General features: G+C 41.9%; 1 protein-coding gene across 1 annotated transcript; it reads right to left on the bottom strand.

Annotated features, from left to right (window-relative positions):
• Window positions 1-14248: 14248 nt before the first annotated feature.
• Window positions 14249-17117, bottom strand: LOC148012014 (uncharacterized). Its single transcript, XM_087668724.1, has 7 exons — window positions 16859-17117; window positions 16002-16774; window positions 15669-15845; window positions 15239-15543; window positions 15085-15148; window positions 14533-14980; window positions 14249-14391 (listed from the first exon to the last, which is right to left on the bottom strand). Exons 1-7 carry the CDS (start codon window positions 17115-17117, stop codon window positions 14249-14251), a joined length of 2169 nt encoding a protein of 722 aa, XP_087524850.1.
• Window positions 17118-17352: the final 235 nt, after the last annotated feature.

The following is a 17352-nucleotide window of genomic DNA, read 5'->3' as shown; positions in this document are numbered from 1 at the left end:
GGCTAATTGGTAGGGCAACAACGGCCCTACATATATACATATATACACGGGAGGCAAAAGAGTAGCTAGCAGGAGGCGGGAGGTAGGAGAGCGGTAGGCAAAATGCGGGAGGCAGGATAGCGACGACAGTGGCTAGCACAGAGAGGGAGTCATTAGCCACAACATACGGGCAGTGGGGCTAGTAGACAAGAGGCAATCAACCACTATGCCGAGGGAGGTATCCAACACAAGCCGAGAGAGAGAGAGAGAGAGAGAGAGAGAGAGAGAGAGAGAGAGAGAGAGAAGAGGGGAGAGAGAGAATCAAAGAGAGGGATTTGCTCTCAAGAAATTTAGGGTTTTTGAGTGAAAAAGAGAGAGAGAGAGAGAGAGAGAGAGAGAGGAAAGGAGAGGAGATAGAAGAGGAGAGGTTAGACATCTACATGAAAAACTTCTAACAAGAGGTGACTTATGAAAAGTACATGGCATTTCTCATGACCTACAAACCTTGATAGAAATAGTGGGGCAATCATTGTGAATGATGGTAATGGTCAACAATAAGTGGAAATCTTGCTCATACCAAGGGTGGTCCATAAAGCCTTGGGCTTGTTGAACAAAAAGGAGGAGAGACAAAAAATAGACATTTATGCAATACTAGGGATGGACAAACAAAAGGTGTTCACCCATGATGCTGTAAGCCTAGTGGATATCCTAGACCCTACTATGAAATCCAAGCAAAGTTAACACAAGCTTTTATTTTTGCCACAAGTACAACTCCATGATAAGTAGGATCCAAGTGGCAATGCTAGAAAGTGGAGATGGATGGACAATGGATAATAAGAATCTCAATGCCTTTGTTATAAAGGCCATCCATGATCTAGCGAAGATGCTTGGATCTAGTGTATAAGACTCTGAAAGATCAGGACCCATATCAGTAGTAAGCAAGGAAGTAGAGAGGAAAACAATTGCAACCAAAGCCACATTAATAGGATTCAAAGATGCATTAATGACAATCATATAGTAAATCATCAAGGGTCCATTGAGACAAGAGAGAAACAAGTATCCTAGAAACCCCCAACCATATCAATACCACATGTGTCCCCCATGTACACAAGAACATTGGAGCAGCTTGAACCCTCACGAGACGTAGAGGAATAGGAAATCAAGAGAGTGTAGTTGAAAGCAAAGGAAAGTACTAAAAGACTCGCAGCAATGCCACAAAAGCTCAAGACTCATGACATGTGCCCAACAAGAAAGCATCAACCTAGATCCCCATGGCAAGCCCAACCATAGAAGATGAAGTGAATCAACTGGAGCACACATTAGCTATTCTTCAAGCTCAAGCATTAGAGTGACCATCAAAATTAAGAAGAAAATGATTCCATGACCCATGACACGTGAGTCATTGAACCTAGTGACAACAACCAAGTGCTATTAGAAGTGCCAAAATCAGCAACCTTTGACAAGGAGGGTAGGGAAAAGTTTATTGTTAAAGTATCTATCAAATTAGTAGAGGCCACTCTTAAAGAAGAGAAGGAATTAGAAAGATCCAAGGAAGAATCAAGGAAGGAATAAGAGAAACGAAGGCTCAAGCAATAGGAGGAGAAGAAGCCACTCAAGAAATAAGAAGAGGAGGGCATAGCCCTAGCCATCATTCAATCAAACAAGACTCAATAGTGGAAGAACTGGTATTAATGAACCACCACCTAGAAAGCTCATCAGAAGTAGGTACTAGTGGAGTAGCATGACCTTCAACAAGGCCACCAATCATAGGCAAAGGCAAGGTCCACTAGGAATCTCTTCCATCAATTATGGCATCCACACCTTTCATCTTAGTCCCTAGAGTAAAAGACATGACTGTGAAAGCAATGTAAAGTATAAATGAAAAATGAAGTGCAGCTCAAGAGTTAGAATATCCAAGCTAGAAAGAAGAAGGCCAAGGTATAATGAGAGCTAGAAGGACTAAAGTAGTTGCAAGGGCAGCTGATGAGAGAGTTAGAAAAAGCAAATCAAACAAAAGAGGAGGAACAACATAGTACCAAAAGGATTGTGGAACTAGAAAATGAAATAGAAAAAGGCACACAACATGACTACATACAACTCTAGCAACAACTAGAATATAAAATGCAACAAAAGGAAAACCTTGAGTCAAACCTAGAGTGAATAGCAAACCACATTAGAAATCCTCAAAAAGTAGCAAAACAAAAAGGGCTAGAGTAGGCAAAGGAGAACATGAATCAATGGAAGGAGAGAAATGTCGACATCATGCGAGACCTGGCCACCTACTTAGCTCAAGTTGAGAGTGAAAAGAATTTGGTGATTAAAAGGGCTAAAGCAATAGAAGAGATTATACGAGAACAAAAACAAAGCTTCACTAACATGCTACTTGAAGCATGGTAGCCATGTGAGGAGAACATTGTTGATAATCTTAAGAAGAAGATGTAACTTACTAGGCAGGCATTGTAGATGTAACTTACTAAGTAGACTCTCAAGCATAGTTTGGAAATAGGAGTACCTCAACATGAATATATGATGACAAAGGAAAATCAGGTGTTATGACTAAGGGAAGCTAGATTCTCAATAGCATATCTAAGGCTAATTGGGGTTGTAGCTAGTAAAGAACCCACTCCAACCACCACAGAAGAGTCACACAATCACCTCTTGCACTTGATTTAGACTAGGAGCCAAAAGAAGATAAGGGACTACTATCACCACAAATACCTATGGTTACTTCTTCGACTAGTCAATCAAAAGAAGGCAACATAACAAGAGGGTCTTCATCCACTCTTCTTTGATATAAATGTTAGAATAGATAGATATGCTATGGTGAGACTACTTCTTCAACCTACTCTACAACTTGTATATTGTTTTGTGCTATTAAAGGATATTATGAACATAAGTAAGTTTACTAGTTGTAGCCACACCTTCATTTAATCTAAACCCCTATCTATAAGGCTAGTATTGAAGACCTACATGATGAGCAGAGTATGCTTGCAAAGAACATTGTGACCATTCCCCAGCCAACACTCAGGAATCAAAGAAAGCCACAATGAAGCTTTCATTTTTTTAAAAATAAATAGAGAGAGACAAGAAAAAGAAAATAAAAAAGAGAGAAAAGGAGAGAAAAAGAATCAACGAATCAAAGCAAATAAAAATCTCACTAGAACCACTCATAGTCACATCACCTAGGGGTCCCCAAGTTGGGCACCTCTTATGATAATAGTTGGCGGGCCCCATCCCCAACCCCTAGCCGTTTGCAACTTCATAGACTTAGGGCATCTCAAGGGCAAGATATACCTAGGACGTCAACAAGCATGTCATTGTGAGCTTTGCATCATATGTCCTCATGCACCAACTGGGTCCTCAAATGTGATACAACACTCCAAGCACAGTGCTTGAGATTTGATCCATCTCCTTGTTGCACTCGCACTTCTACAATAGTCACAACACAATAAGGTAGGCACACACCCTTATGGAGTGTACATTTCCTTCAATATCTGAGAGTACTTAAGTGGCTAGGGGTGAATTAGAAAGCTATGGCACTATTCCTCGATTAACGTTTAAAGAGCCATAAGAACCTAAAATAGGAAAAAGAATCCTCCTTTACCCCACAAGCATGTGACCATCATGAAACAAATCCAAGTCCCAATACACCATGATGAGATTATGGCTTGAAGATCAACTTGACTAACTCGGTGACATATGTTGCCCTTGTCATCCCATCCTCTTCCTCCTTTCCCTCAATAGAGAACCAACCCCTCAAGAATGGAGAAAGAGCTAACCTCATCCACTCCAATAATGGCCCAAAATTGCAGCATAATTAGTAGTTACCCTCTACATGGTCCACAATATCAGCCACATAAGGATATCCACTAGATATAGAGGGCCATGGAACTAGTATAAGTCTAAGATGGGGGTAATGTTAACCCCTTCTGGGAAAGCATGACTAAGGAGATACAAAAGAAATATAAAATTTAAGAATGAAAGGAGAAGTGGAAATTAAGGTCTCTCAAGTGCCTAAATTTTTTTGACAGAAAATTATTTTGGGAAGAGAGATGGACTCATTCCCATGCGAATTGTAATAACTTCTTGAATGAGGGGTAAAAAACTCGGTGTCCAACAAGTTGAAAAAGAGTTGTAAAAAACAAAAGAGTATGTAAGGTAAGAGAAGAGTGATTTATGCCAATGAGATGAGAGGAACACAAGAAAAAAAAGGCCATGTATAAACACAAAATGAAATGATAAGCTTATTCTTGTGGTGTACAATCTTGTGGAGCTCTCTTCTTACTTTTTGCTCTCTCTCTCTCTCTCTCTCTCTCTCTCTCTCTCTCTCTCTCTCTCTCTCTCTGTCTCTCTCTTTCGCTAGGATTGAAGATATTGGAGCCACTTTCTACACCTCTTTGAGGATGATTTCTTGTCCGTGACCACAATATATGGACATGCATCTCTCCCACAATATGTGGATGATGCATGCCTCCTCCCATTAGTTGAGGATAGAGACATGTAGATGGAGAGATGGTCCAGCTGAGGATAAGATATGCTAGCTTTGTGATGACAGAGAGCTTGAGATAGAGGAGCACTACATATGTAGATGTAAAATGTACTATGACATATAAGGAACATATCACTACCTTTTTTGTGAGGGCTTTGGACCTCTTTGTCATGTCATGGAGTATGACGACTAGAAATGTCTAGGGCTTTTCCTCTTGGAGCTCCAAAGGCACCACACAACACTACTATGAGACAGGGGACTAGCTCGACTAGAGGGACCCATGCAAAGACTAGTGATGGATTTCTTTCATAAATCAGATCCATAGTCACTACTAGCTTAGCAAACACAAATCCATCTCACTAGACTACCTCTACTCTATGCTACCAAGTCACACTAGATAGGGCCATTGAATTGTGTCAAGCGTAGAGACCTTAACCATGCGTTTTGACGAGACTGAGGGGCCCATACTAAGACATAGGAGACTCACATCATGGTTAGAATCATGTGTTGATCTCGACATTTAGAGAGGAGCTACTATAGTTAGACATTTTATATAGTCAGCTTTTTAGACATAGAGATATTTAGATATTAGCCTTACATTAGGATGCATTTTTCTTTCACTTTTGTGATGAGATGACACTGGATAGAGATGTACTTTGGTTTTGTCTCATAGGCCACATTGGCCTTTTATAGATGTTAATATTTCTTTCTCTCAATCTCTCCCTCTCACACAAGCAAGAAGTAAGAAGAGAGCTCTCAAGATTGCACATCATAAGAAAGAGCTTATCCATTGACTTTCCAGTTTTTATATATGGCCTCAATTTTTGGGCACCCTCCTTTTGCATTTGCCTAGACCAATCTTCTCTCACTTGCACACACCATTTACATTCTTTTAATTATTTTCCAACCAACTTAGCTGAGATATATTGTTATGATTTATACAAGAGCCAGCTTGATGTGCTTTTACGAAAAATAATTCCAAGTAATTTTCCAATTTCAAAATTTTCATGTGTAAGATGCTTCTTTGTTTTTATTTTTATTGCACCTTTATAAGTTTTCAATTTTTTGTTTGCTTTTTTCTATACGCTCCTTGGTGGTGATTTCATAGATGGGGTCAGCATTAGCAGAGGTGTTGTTGGAAGGAAAGGGTGGCTGCAGTAGCTGGTGAATTGGCTACGTTAACCCCAACACGAAGAAAGCAAAAGGAAATAAAAAAGATGCAGGGCAAAGGCGGAAAAGAGGTAGCTCGACTGAAGAAAGAAGAGGAGAAGAGGCCAAAAGTGCAAGGGCAACCTTAAAATTCCTAGGCAGTTGCAAAAGGGGAAAGGTACATTTTAAAATACAAAGGTGCACCGTGAATCTTGTAAAAAAGTGCCAGGCAGTGGAACAGCCGGAAAGCCAAAATAAAAGACAAAGACAAAGGCAAAGGCCAAGGCGAGAGAAATGGAAGGCAAAGGCGCACAAGAAAAAGTGCGAATCAATACTTTTGTAAAAGAGCGCAAGCGTATCATGGTTTAATTCAAGGAGCGCCGCGTGCAATTTATAAATGTAGACGGGCGGTGGAAAGGAAGCTAGGAAGATAGAAGGACAATGGGAAAAAGGGCCTAGGCTATGGCCGGCCATCTAAAAAAGGGGAAAAGGGGATGACCGCCCAAAAGGGATTTAGGGTTTTGTATATGAAGTTGAAAAGTGAATGAGAAGCTCATTCTTGTGTGTGGCCAAAAGTAGCTCTCCTCTTCCTCTTCTTCTTCTTGTTCTTGCTTGCTTGAGCTTGTGCTTGAGAGAGGGAGTGTGAGAGTGTGAGGGAGTGAGTGTGCGAGGGTGAGGGACCGTGGGGTGGAGAAGCTCTCCATCTTCTCCTCTCTTCTTTTCTTCTCTTCTCTTGCTCGCGGTGATGGAGCTTGGAGTGTGGAGCCCGAGGATGGAGCTTGCTTGAAGCTTGCACTTGGATCGTGGAGCTACCGGAGTGCGCGGGAGAGGAGGTAACTCGAACGGCATGGAGGTAAGCTCACTACACCCATAGATGTGGATGGCACATCGGCCATGTGAGAGGTAGCCATTAGTGCTTGGCTTGGAACACTTGAAGCAATAAGCGGTCCGTGGGTCTTGGTGGTTGAGCGAAAGCATCCACATTTTGGTTCCGTTTTGCCGAGACCAACAAATTCAAGTCTTGAGCGCTTGTGCGCTTCGAATCGAGCATCCAAGTAAGGGTTTCCCCGAACCGGTGCTTGAGATAGGTAGGTAGTGAGGGGGTTGAAGATGGTATTCGATCTCCTTGGGAAGTAGGTTTTTTGCTTTTTGAGAGTTATGTAATGAGATGGAGTAGAGTAGGTATTTACTTTGTGAGTTGTATGCATTAGAGTAGGAGAAAACAAAGAAAAACAAAGAAAATGAGCATTAGGGTTACTGTTGCAAAACAGAGCAGAAACAGGGCAAGAATCGTGTAAAAGTGGTAAAAACCTTACTTGTGATGCCTAAGGTCAGTAAGTGAGTTGTTGCGGGTGCCAATACCATACCCGAAATAGGGTATAAGGACCAAAAGTGGCAAGAAAGGCCACATTGTGCATTGCACGGTTTCAGGAGAGCAGGAGAGAAGAGGAAAGCTTGGCGAGGAAATCCGCTTCAATCTTGGCATCATGAAGATCTTCGGCTAGCCCAGGTAATTCTACATCTCCCCCTACAGTAGTAGGACCAATCTGGAGTTGCTCGACAAGGGAGAAGACTCCCAGCGCCCTGCACGATGAATTTTGGGAGCTTCGGCGAAAACACGTGCGGCATTCGGCGCATCCGAGTCACATCGACTTTGGTCTGAGGCCCAGACTCGGCCCTCAGCTGGTCACTCGGCCAAACCTACCCTCAGACCCGTCCGAGTCAAAACCGTCCGAGTGAGCCCATTCGGCCCGTTCGAGTCAAAACTTTTTGCCACATGGCACATTCGACCTCGGCCCGTCCGAACGACCCATCTGAGCCTCCAATTCGGCCCTTGGCCACTCTCCACATTCGGCCCTCGGCCCAAGTGCCATTCGGCCCGTCCGAATCACCTTGTTCGAATTTGCCATTCGGCCATCCGAATCAAAACCGTCTAAGTCAAACCCTGAAATTCGGCCCTCGGCCCTGTGCCTCGGCCCGTCCGAGTGACCTACTCGGACCCTGCAATTCGGACCAATTGGTCCGAGTGTAATTTTTTATCAAATTTTCTGAAATTTGACCTGGCCCGGCTAGAACGCAACAGGCGAACTGTCAGAAGGCTGTGGGACACCCAAAACACTATTCTGGCCCATGGAATATGCAAAATCGTAGGGTGCAACCGCTTAGGAGCTAGAGGCAGGAAATCACAAGACTAGGGACTTAGGCGTAATCTGTCGAGGGGGAAAGCCTGATTAGACCCAAAAACGAACGAGGCAACGAAGTGGAAAAGGAGTGCCCAGCCTCGAAATTGACCCCCCAGGCTATATAGAACGAAAGGTGCACTGCAGACCCACTGCTGGGCCGAAACCTAGAGTAAGTGGTTCAAGATTTGGCGGAACGATCCTCCAAGCTATGCATGGTGCCTACCGCAACGACCCTGCGGGTCAAGGAGGGGACCGCCTCCAAGACTCCCGCAAAGGGGGCCCTACCCCCTCCTTTTCCACCCCAAGTAGGTGGGAGAGAGAACGTGCGCTGTGACAGGCCCTCCAACTTAGACCCTCGGGCAGTAATGGTCCTACGCGAGCATGGAAGCTCAAAGGAGCAATCAAAAGGCCGCACTCGAATAGAAACAAACAGAGACCCTAGAACCTTAACAGGCCAATCTAGCCATCAAGGGAAAAAATGCCACACCCCAAGAACACAAAGACATTGTGTTCAAACCATGTCCAGTCAGAGCGAAATGCAACATCAGCAAGCTACAAATGCCAAGATGACTAGACATGACACTCTTGATGAGAGATGTACCTTGAGCAACATTGCACAGTGGAGCCCCAAGAGGAACACCAAGGAAAAAGAGAATTCTCTTGCAAGAAAATCTATCTTGTAACATCAACAAGCTTTTGTATTAGGTTTTATATGATCACAATGAAGAAAAGAACACCAGGCACAACAAATCTTCATGCAGCATCATGTAGATCTCCCACGGATTTGATAGAATCAACCATATTCTTCAATATCTTCACAAAATCCATCAATAGAACAAAGAAAGCAAAGGAATACACCATCTTTGAATGGAAATACATCACATAGTATTCATCTTCAATATCTTCATAGTCTTCTCTCTCAGTCTCTCATATACAATCACTCTGTTTTAATAGAATTGACTATCTTTGACTCTCTCTCTCTCTCTCTCCATCAATAGTACATCATATCCTCTCTACAATCTCTCATAATCACTTACAATAATCCTTCTTAGGTCGTGGATACCCCTCCCAAGAGGTATGTCTGATATGAAGAGTCACCAGAGCCACTACAGTGTCTTTTCATAGCTCACTACTGTCACTTCACTCCAGTCTTTACTTGAGTCTTCAGCAGCTACTTCTTTCACTTCTTTTAGCTCTTTTGCACTTGTATTCACCTCTTTCCAAGGCTAGAAAACTTTCCCAAGGTACACTCTCATCCAACAGAACACATACAGAAGCATACAGAAGCTCTACAGTATAGTACTAGAACAGCTACAGTACAGTTACAGTACAGAGACAGAAGCTCTACAGAAGGTTACAGAACCTCATAACTCATACTCAAACCATTCCACACTCTCAAACCACTTCCAAATCTTCAATAAATCTTCAAAAACAGTCCATCCAACCACGACCCCAACTTATCACCTGTATCTGATATAAAAATACAATGAAAGGAAAACCCTTTATACATTAACACTTCTTATATCATGTCTCCCACATACCAAGCCATATCCACTTCATCTGGAATCAACAAGTCTCCTCGTAGATACATATATGACATCAACATGGTATTGGTCATGACAGAATCTTCAAACACCATACGGACCACCTCTATTAGCAACTCAGGAGACCAAGCCCCACTCCAACCATCCTCTAGAAGAGGAAGATCCATCGTGGAAAGCTTCATGTAAAAGGCCAACTTCTGTAATTGGTAGTGGACAAAGAAAGAATGGTCCGTAGGAACATATTCCTGATACTGCTCAAATGAAGACCATAGAAAATCCATTCTGGACTGCAATCTTTCCACTTTATCTTGGAAGAGAGGACACAAGGTAGCTTGTCTCTGAAGAGTTGCCAAGTCCTGCTGTGAGAGAGAAGGGATCAAGGGAACATGAGGGCTTGGAGGAACAGACCGTGACTTTGCCAGTTGATCTTGCAACTGCTTGATTTGGGAAGCTTGTGATTCCACTGTGTCATTAGCAGTCTGTAAGGCTGAAAGTTTGACATATAAAAGAGTTTGGAACTCTTGCGCTTCTTTGGACATCCTCTCCTCCTCTGAGAGGCTAGTAACCTCTGATTGAGCCTCTATTATAACTGAATCTTCAAAGAAGATATCTCATCTCTTTGGGTTGCAATCAGTTGGGTTTGTTGCTCCATATGTTTAAACAAATCTGCTAAGGTATCCTTAGTAGAGGCTAACTCGGATGTTGCCTTATGCAACTGGTCCTTAGACTACATCAGTTCTTCATAAAAGGAAGCGTACAGCTATTGAACACAGGCTGTCATTGACAGTTCAATGGAACTCTGAATGTCTTTACATAGGAAAGGAATGGCATCTCCCGAGACTAGACTGTTCAGTGAGGGGACTGATATATCCAACAAACCTTCGCGATGTGCTCTGAATAGGTTATTACATGTGAGATAACCAGGGAGATCACTGCCCGAGAGGTAGCAGGAATGGGCACTGAGGGAAGAAGTGAAAGAGCTTTATCTGCTACCCACTTTAAGCGTTTGCGTTGTATGACCAGGGGAGGCGGAGAATCCAAATCCTCTATATCAATTGGTTCTGACTCATCTGAAGGTGGAGGAGGAGGTACTGGATCAGATGGAGGAGGTGGAGGCACACTCTTCTGTAAACCTGAGTAGGTCAAGAAGGCAGACAAGTACGATCCATAGGTGACATTGGTAACATTGCCCCTGGTGACTTTGATGAAATGTTGATCCATCTTAGTGAGTAGGTAAGTGCTCCAATCAATAGCTACTCCTTTTAACACCATCCTTGAAGCTGTAAAGAGCTCTTTGGACAAGTAATGGGATGGCATTTTTGCAGGCATAAACCTGTCTTGGAGAAACTGACAGACCAACTTCCACACAGGATTAGTGATCATGGAAAAGGAAACTCTTGAAGAGTTGATCACCTTCTTAACATCAAAATTTCCCTGGTCTGCTTTTGTAACAACTTCAAAATCTCCTCGTTAGAGAAAAGCTGGCGAGTGGTAACAAAGGGTTCACCTTTGGAGGGAAGAGACAGAGCCTTCCCGAGACCTCGAGGTATCAAAGTCATGGAAGTACCCTGGACCAGTCCCAACTTCTTGCTGTAGGAGGCCAGAAACTCGTCACACATAGATGGATCCTCTGGAAGCAATGGAAAGGAGGCAGCCACGAAAGTCGCAAGTCCCGCCTTCGTGAGAGGCTCAAAAGTGAGTAGGGAAGAGTAATCCCTACTGACTAATGGGACATACTGGATAGGGGGAGGAGCGTGAGGCGCCATTCAGATGGTTACACATACACCACAAACACAGACAATCAAGGAGAATGCTTGCAAAGCAACATACAAAAACCAAGGATAAGATATAAACCAAAATGATAAAATGTGACTCGACCAACTATCCCCAAGCAAACCACAGCCTAGAAAAAATTTGACATGACCTCTAGACATATGCGACCGAAAGCTTCATGCTATGCAACATGCAATCACCCAAATCCCTGTATCAGGCAATAAAGAAAAAAACGACACACCGTACCCTTAACCGTATTAAAGAAATTGAACCAAAACATAACAACAACCCACACACATCAAGACCACAACTTTGATAATCAGTTTTTGACCATGGAGACAACTCCGAAGACTTCGCATACCCATCCCACAAAACGGGTTCATTAAAAAGGGGAAATAAGTACAGTGAGGGGGAATTAATTTAATGAAAGGTTCATTTTAATAAATTATTAAGAAATGGGTGAATTTTTATTAAGTGATAAACCTTAACAAGTTCCTTCTTAAAATTTTAAGTACCAATTATTAGGTTAGAGCGGTGCTTTAATCTGAATCGCGGACTTCAATACCCAGACTGGGTCTCTAAATGTAGGTCACTTTCCATATGCTGGTTCTACATGTATGCTAGTACTAAGGTATAAAAGTACTAATATAGTGCAATTCGAGCCTCAACACCTGGCACAGCCCGGTGGATGATTGGGATAGTCAAGTCTCGAACCCACAAGTATGTAGCTATATAACGGAAAGCATACAAAGTAAGAAATAACCCAGAGAATATAATTATGCCCTGCCAGAGGCCTTGCACCCCTTGACAAGCCACACTGAGCAACCATGCGTAGAGCCCCTCTAGGATACTCATAGTCCTCTTGTGTAGTTGCATAATTGATCCTAAGTGTTACCAGAGGTCATTACATCATGTCATGAGCAAAAAGAAGATACATATCAAAGTCAAGTAGTAAACAAACTAGGAGTGTATAGAATAATATTTGTGCAAGTAGAAATCTGACAGTCCGAACGTGCAACAGCATAGTCTTCAACAGATCCACTACTAGTAACCTTAATCTCTTCATGCACCTCATACAAAACTTGCTGCACAGTAGCATCTTTATCTTCTAACTTAAAATCCTTCTGCTGCAAAAGAGATGCTACATAGTCATCACTTTTTCTCTTCTCATCCAAAGCATGCTGTAACTTAGCAGTAAGATCCACTTTGACAGCTTGCAAATCTGCAACTTGCTGAAGAAATGCATCCTTTTCCTGAATTAATGCATCAAACTCAACTGGAACAAAAGCATTTTTAAGCATATTATAAGGTCTAGAAACCAAAGTGTCAAATTTTCCCATCACCAGCTACCAAGTGTTTCTAACTTCACCAATCAAAGCTTGCTGAATCTCAGAAAATTCAAACTTCAATACAACCGAGGCATCCACATCTACTTCCAAATTCTTCAAAATCTGCTGTTCAGCATGTTTAAGAGGCTGAAAACTCTCCAACAACAATTGATGCTCAACCTGAAATTTAGCATGCATATCAATAAAACTTTGCAACTCATGTATACACTTATCTTGCAACTCTTGAGTCCATTTCTCAAACAAAGCAGTTGACATTTTTCTATTATCCACTAACTGCTGTAAAGCTGCAATTTTGCCAAGAGACTCTGTTTGCAAAGCATCATACTCATCTTGCTTAATCTTCAACTGTTTAACCAAGGCATCATACTGCTTCTGTTGAAAATCTAACTAGAACTTGACCTGTTTACATTCAGCTATAGTTTGAGCACTATTTTTGTCAGCCTGCTCAAAAAATGACATCACCTTTTTCATGACAGTCCAAGCATTTGACACACTACTGAAAGCAATTTCATCCACCCGAGAGCAATTTGGAACAAAAGGAACACTGGGCTAAACAACATCCACCTGCTCTTTAACATCCAAAGATGTTGCAGATATCAAAGGGTCTTCAGAAAAAGTCTGCTGCTGAACCTGAGGCTCCTGCATGCTTCTCAACCAAATCTTACCGATTCTAGGTTTCTTTTTAGCATGCCCATGACCTGCAGACTTAAGAAAATCTTCATTACCCTGATTTTCATGAATTGCTGCATCATCCAAAGAGACAGAATCCTTTGGAACAAAATCCAAGGCAACTTTTCGAGCATAGGCTTCATCATAACCGACATGCACCAAGTCCCTGTATATAGCCTTCTGTTGCTCATGGCCGGCAAAAACATTATCACTGTCAGCATCCTTTTGATGAGAATCAGACTCTACATGTTGATCATCAACATGCACTGCATTATCTACTGAAGAGAATGGCTTTGAGTCAGACACATTCCCCAAAACAACATCAGGAAATTTGGACTGTGCATACTCATAAAGAGCAGCCAAACAGCATCCCATACGCGACTTCTAGAAAACCTTCTTGGGCTTAGAGATATTAATCTCAGCCATAAGCTTGTCAAACATCAAGCTTACCCAATTCGGCATACCCACATTCTCAACATAATAAATAACACCATAAGTCTCCCTTGCTATGATGTTAGTTTTGATGAATAGCATGAAACACTCAATAAACCATCGGAGCTGCAATTTTTGGACAGCATCAACTCTCTTCAAAATATAAACATGCCGAGGACTAGTAGGCTCCCCAAAGGCCTGATACATCTGCTCATCACTACATTTCCAAAAAGTTGGATTTTCATTCATGGGTAATGCAAATACCTGTGCAACAACTGCAGCAGTCAATTCCAAACGGCTTGCAATCATGCCCTGACTTTGCCTCATCATGTCCAATTGGGCGGATGCATTAACATTGGCAGCCCACCGAGACCATGGCAAACATGCAAATGCATATAATCCAATGCGTTGCAGCCAAGCGCTATGAACTGCATCATCCACGTCAAGGACTAGGGAAGAATCAACAAACGATGTATTCATAGCACTCGGGCTTGACAGCTGAGAAACCGACATCGGTGTTGACGTGTCCTCCTTGTGTCAACCAGGCCGATCATCTTTCGACAGCCCATACTCCTCATCGTCCTCCTCCTCTTGGCGAGCACGCTTTGGAAGAGCCAGCTTCCGAACAGAGCTTCGGTGTGTATGTGTCATGACGGCACGAACAGGGCGCACAACACACAGCTATGGAGAAAGAGGAGAATCACGAAGAATGCCTGCTTCCTTCTCCATTTGAAAAGTGAAGTCCAAGTGTTCTGCAAGTGAACTTTGTTGTGTGCCAAATGTCATGTCAGCATCATGCACAAGTGACCCTTCACACATGTAACCTTCACAATTTGATTCCCTTACATTAACATGAAAAATTAAATTAACAGGTGAATAATAAGGTTGCAGTAGTCTTTTAAGCCGAAAACCATTGACCGTAGGCTTCAGGATATTGCCTTGCAAATTTTTTAGCAGAAATGTACCTTGCCCAATATCTTTTTGAATAATAAATGGTCCATCATATCTAAGCTTCAATTTTCCAGGAAATTTTCCCAACCGAGAATTATAAACAACTACCCAATCCCCCTCTTCAAAAATTTTCTTGCGAATGTGTCGATTTACCCAAGCTTTTCTCCTTTGCTGTGTGATTCGTGACACATAAGCAGCTAACACTCTGTCTTCCTCCAACTTCAGGAGTTGTTCCATCCGATACTGCACTAATTGTTCTGGTTCCAACTTATGTTCAACAGCAACTCTTAAACTGGGAACCACAAATTCCATAGGGACAACAACTTCCAATCCATACACTAACCTGAAAGGTGTTAATCCAGCTGTCACCTTGTATGCAGTCCGAAAAGCCCACAAAGTTGGCCACACTAACTGCTTTATTATCCTTGAGGGCTTGTACTTCCACCCTCTTTGTGGCATAGTCTGTGCAAACCAAAATGTATTTGTTACCTATGCCTTTAGTTGCTGGTTTGATAGGTCCAACAAAATCAATTCCCCATTTCTGAAATGGTTCAAGTGGTAAACACCTTAGCATATTGATGAGCATCCTTCAGCACAGTAGGCCACCATAAACCTGCTTGCAGTATTTTCCTGCCTGTAATTTCTCCAAAAAAGTGACCTCCAGACAGTCCGGAATGAGCTCAATGAAGAACTGTTGGTTGCTCAAATTCAGGAACACACCTCCTCAACACATTATCAACTCCTCTTTTGTACAAAAGATTTAGAATAAGCTGAAAGGACCGACTCTTCAAAGCTAATCTCCTTCTCTGATCTGTTGTAAGGTGTGCAGGCATCACTCCTTCCTGTAAGAAATGCAGTAACTGATCATAATAAGAGTCAGGATCTATAGCCTGAACTTCAAAATGTTCAGCATCAAGAAGCTGATCGGGAACTCCTGCTCCCATATCATCATTGTCCAATCTGCTAAGATAATCAGCTACAGCATGCTCTTTCCCAGGAGTATGAATAACCATGAAATCAAATTCCTGCAATAGCAACATCCATCTAGCAAGTCTGCCTATTAACTGAGGTTTATTAATCAGGAACAACAGTGCCTAATGATCCACATGAAATATAACCTAATTCCCAAGCAAGTAATGTCTGAGCACACCATACCAAGTGCTTCTCTTTCTATTATTGAATAATTCTTTTCAGTAGTACTCAATCTCCGACTTGCATAGTAAATAGGTCTATACCATCTAGGCACCTTATCTTGCATCAAAACAGCTCCCATAGCAAGATCAGAAGCATAAACAAATATATGGAAATGTAAATCCCATTCAGGAGGCTACAATATAGGAGCTACAACAAGCATTTTCTTGAGAATACCAAAGGCCTTATCATGATCTTCCCTCTAGACAAACTGCATCCCCTTTTTGGTTAAATTAATAAGAGGAGCACATATATGAGATAGATACCTCAAGTATCTGCTATGCCACTTCACTTGCCTGACAAATCTCATAACTTCTTGCACATTGGATGGAGCTTTAGCTTTCTGAACAACTGCAATATTTCTTGGATCTATGCTCATACCCTCCTCAGAGAGAATATGGCCTAACAGCACTCCTCTCTTTGCTGCAAATACTGATTTAAATGGATTTAAGGACATGCCAAATTTTCTGCATCTCTCAAAACATAACCTAAGATGTTGAAGATGATCTTTAGTGCTGCCAAAAACACAGAAATCATCAATAAACACCCTCATAAAAGCTGTCAAATACGGCCCAAAGGTCTTATGAGCAGCTCCCTGAAACTCAGGAGGCCCATTCTTCAATCCAAAATTCATGACCGTACTAACATATGCTCCCCATTCAATAATGAAGGCTGTCTTATCCATATCTTCCGGATGCATCCTTATTTGATTGTAGCCTGAAAAACCATCTAGAAAACTATACATTTCATGACCAGCCACATCATTAAGAAGAGAATCAGTAAAAGGAATAGAAAAAGGATCAGTAATAGTAGCTGCATTCAATTTCCTATAATCCACACAAACCTGAATCTTTCCATTCTTTTTAGGTACCACCACTATAGGGGATAACCAAGTGACCTCATTGACTGGTTTGATGAATCCCACCCTCAGAAGCTTGTCAATTTCTTCCTTGACCTTCTTGGCATAATTGGGATTCATCCTATATCTTTTCTGAACAATTGGCTTGGCATATTTTTTAAGATATATTCTATGTTGACAAACAACTGGATCAAAACCATTCATATCTGTGTAATCCCAAGCAAAGATATCCTGAAACTCTTAGCACAGCTGAACAAGGTTTTGCTTGAACTCTTGTTCCACAAAGATACTGATCTTAATGAGTTTAACCTTCCCTTCAAGATCCAAATTGACTTCCTGCACCTCATCTTCTACCACCCTTGCAGATGTTCTCAAGGTGTGCTCATATCTCAACTCAGCCTGAATGATTGCTTTTTGTCCCTCTTCATCAAGTACTTCAGGATTGTCCCTACATTTATCCACATCCTTAGGCTGATTTGCAAGTTTCTCTGGCTGAAATTCTTCAGGATAACTAACTGCCTTGATCTTGAATCCTGTTATAAGATTCATTTCCTAAGTTCTCCTGAACATCAAGCTGTTCCTGACTTTCAGGAAATGCTTCACGTTGCTATCCTGACTGGTTTCTTCCTGCATGTTGAACCGCTGAATGGTCCCGAACTTCATAGCTCGTAGATATTGAAGAATCTTGATACTTCTGAATAATATTATCCACATCAATTTCAAACACTGGAACTACAGAAGGATTTTCTTGAAGAAACATTTCCTCCTCATCATCTTCCACTTC

The sequence above is a fragment of the Lygodium microphyllum genome, chromosome 27, assembly GCF_053477565.2.
Source record: "Lygodium microphyllum isolate KBCC chromosome 27, Lygodium_microphyllum_v1.1.10, whole genome shotgun sequence".
NCBI classification, from domain to species: Eukaryota; Viridiplantae; Streptophyta; class Polypodiopsida; order Schizaeales; family Lygodiaceae; genus Lygodium; species Lygodium microphyllum.
Note: the sequence above shows the minus strand (reverse complement) of the source record. Positions and strands in the feature narration are given on the sequence as shown.

Excerpts from the sequence above, each read along its gene's own strand:
- LOC148012014 (XM_087668724.1), bottom strand. The coding sequence starts at position 17,117 with ATGAATCTTATAACAGGATTCAAGATCAAGGCAGTTAGTTATCCTGAA. Across the intron at positions 15,149-15,238 it reads GTTGATAATGTGTTGAGGAG|GAAAATACTGCAAGCAGGTT; the intron begins GTGTGTTCCTGA and ends AATTACAGGCAG. Across the intron at positions 14,392-14,532 it reads TCAAAAAGATATTGGGCAAG|GTTACATGTGTGAAGGGTCA; the intron begins GTACATTTCTGC and ends CAAATTGTGAAG.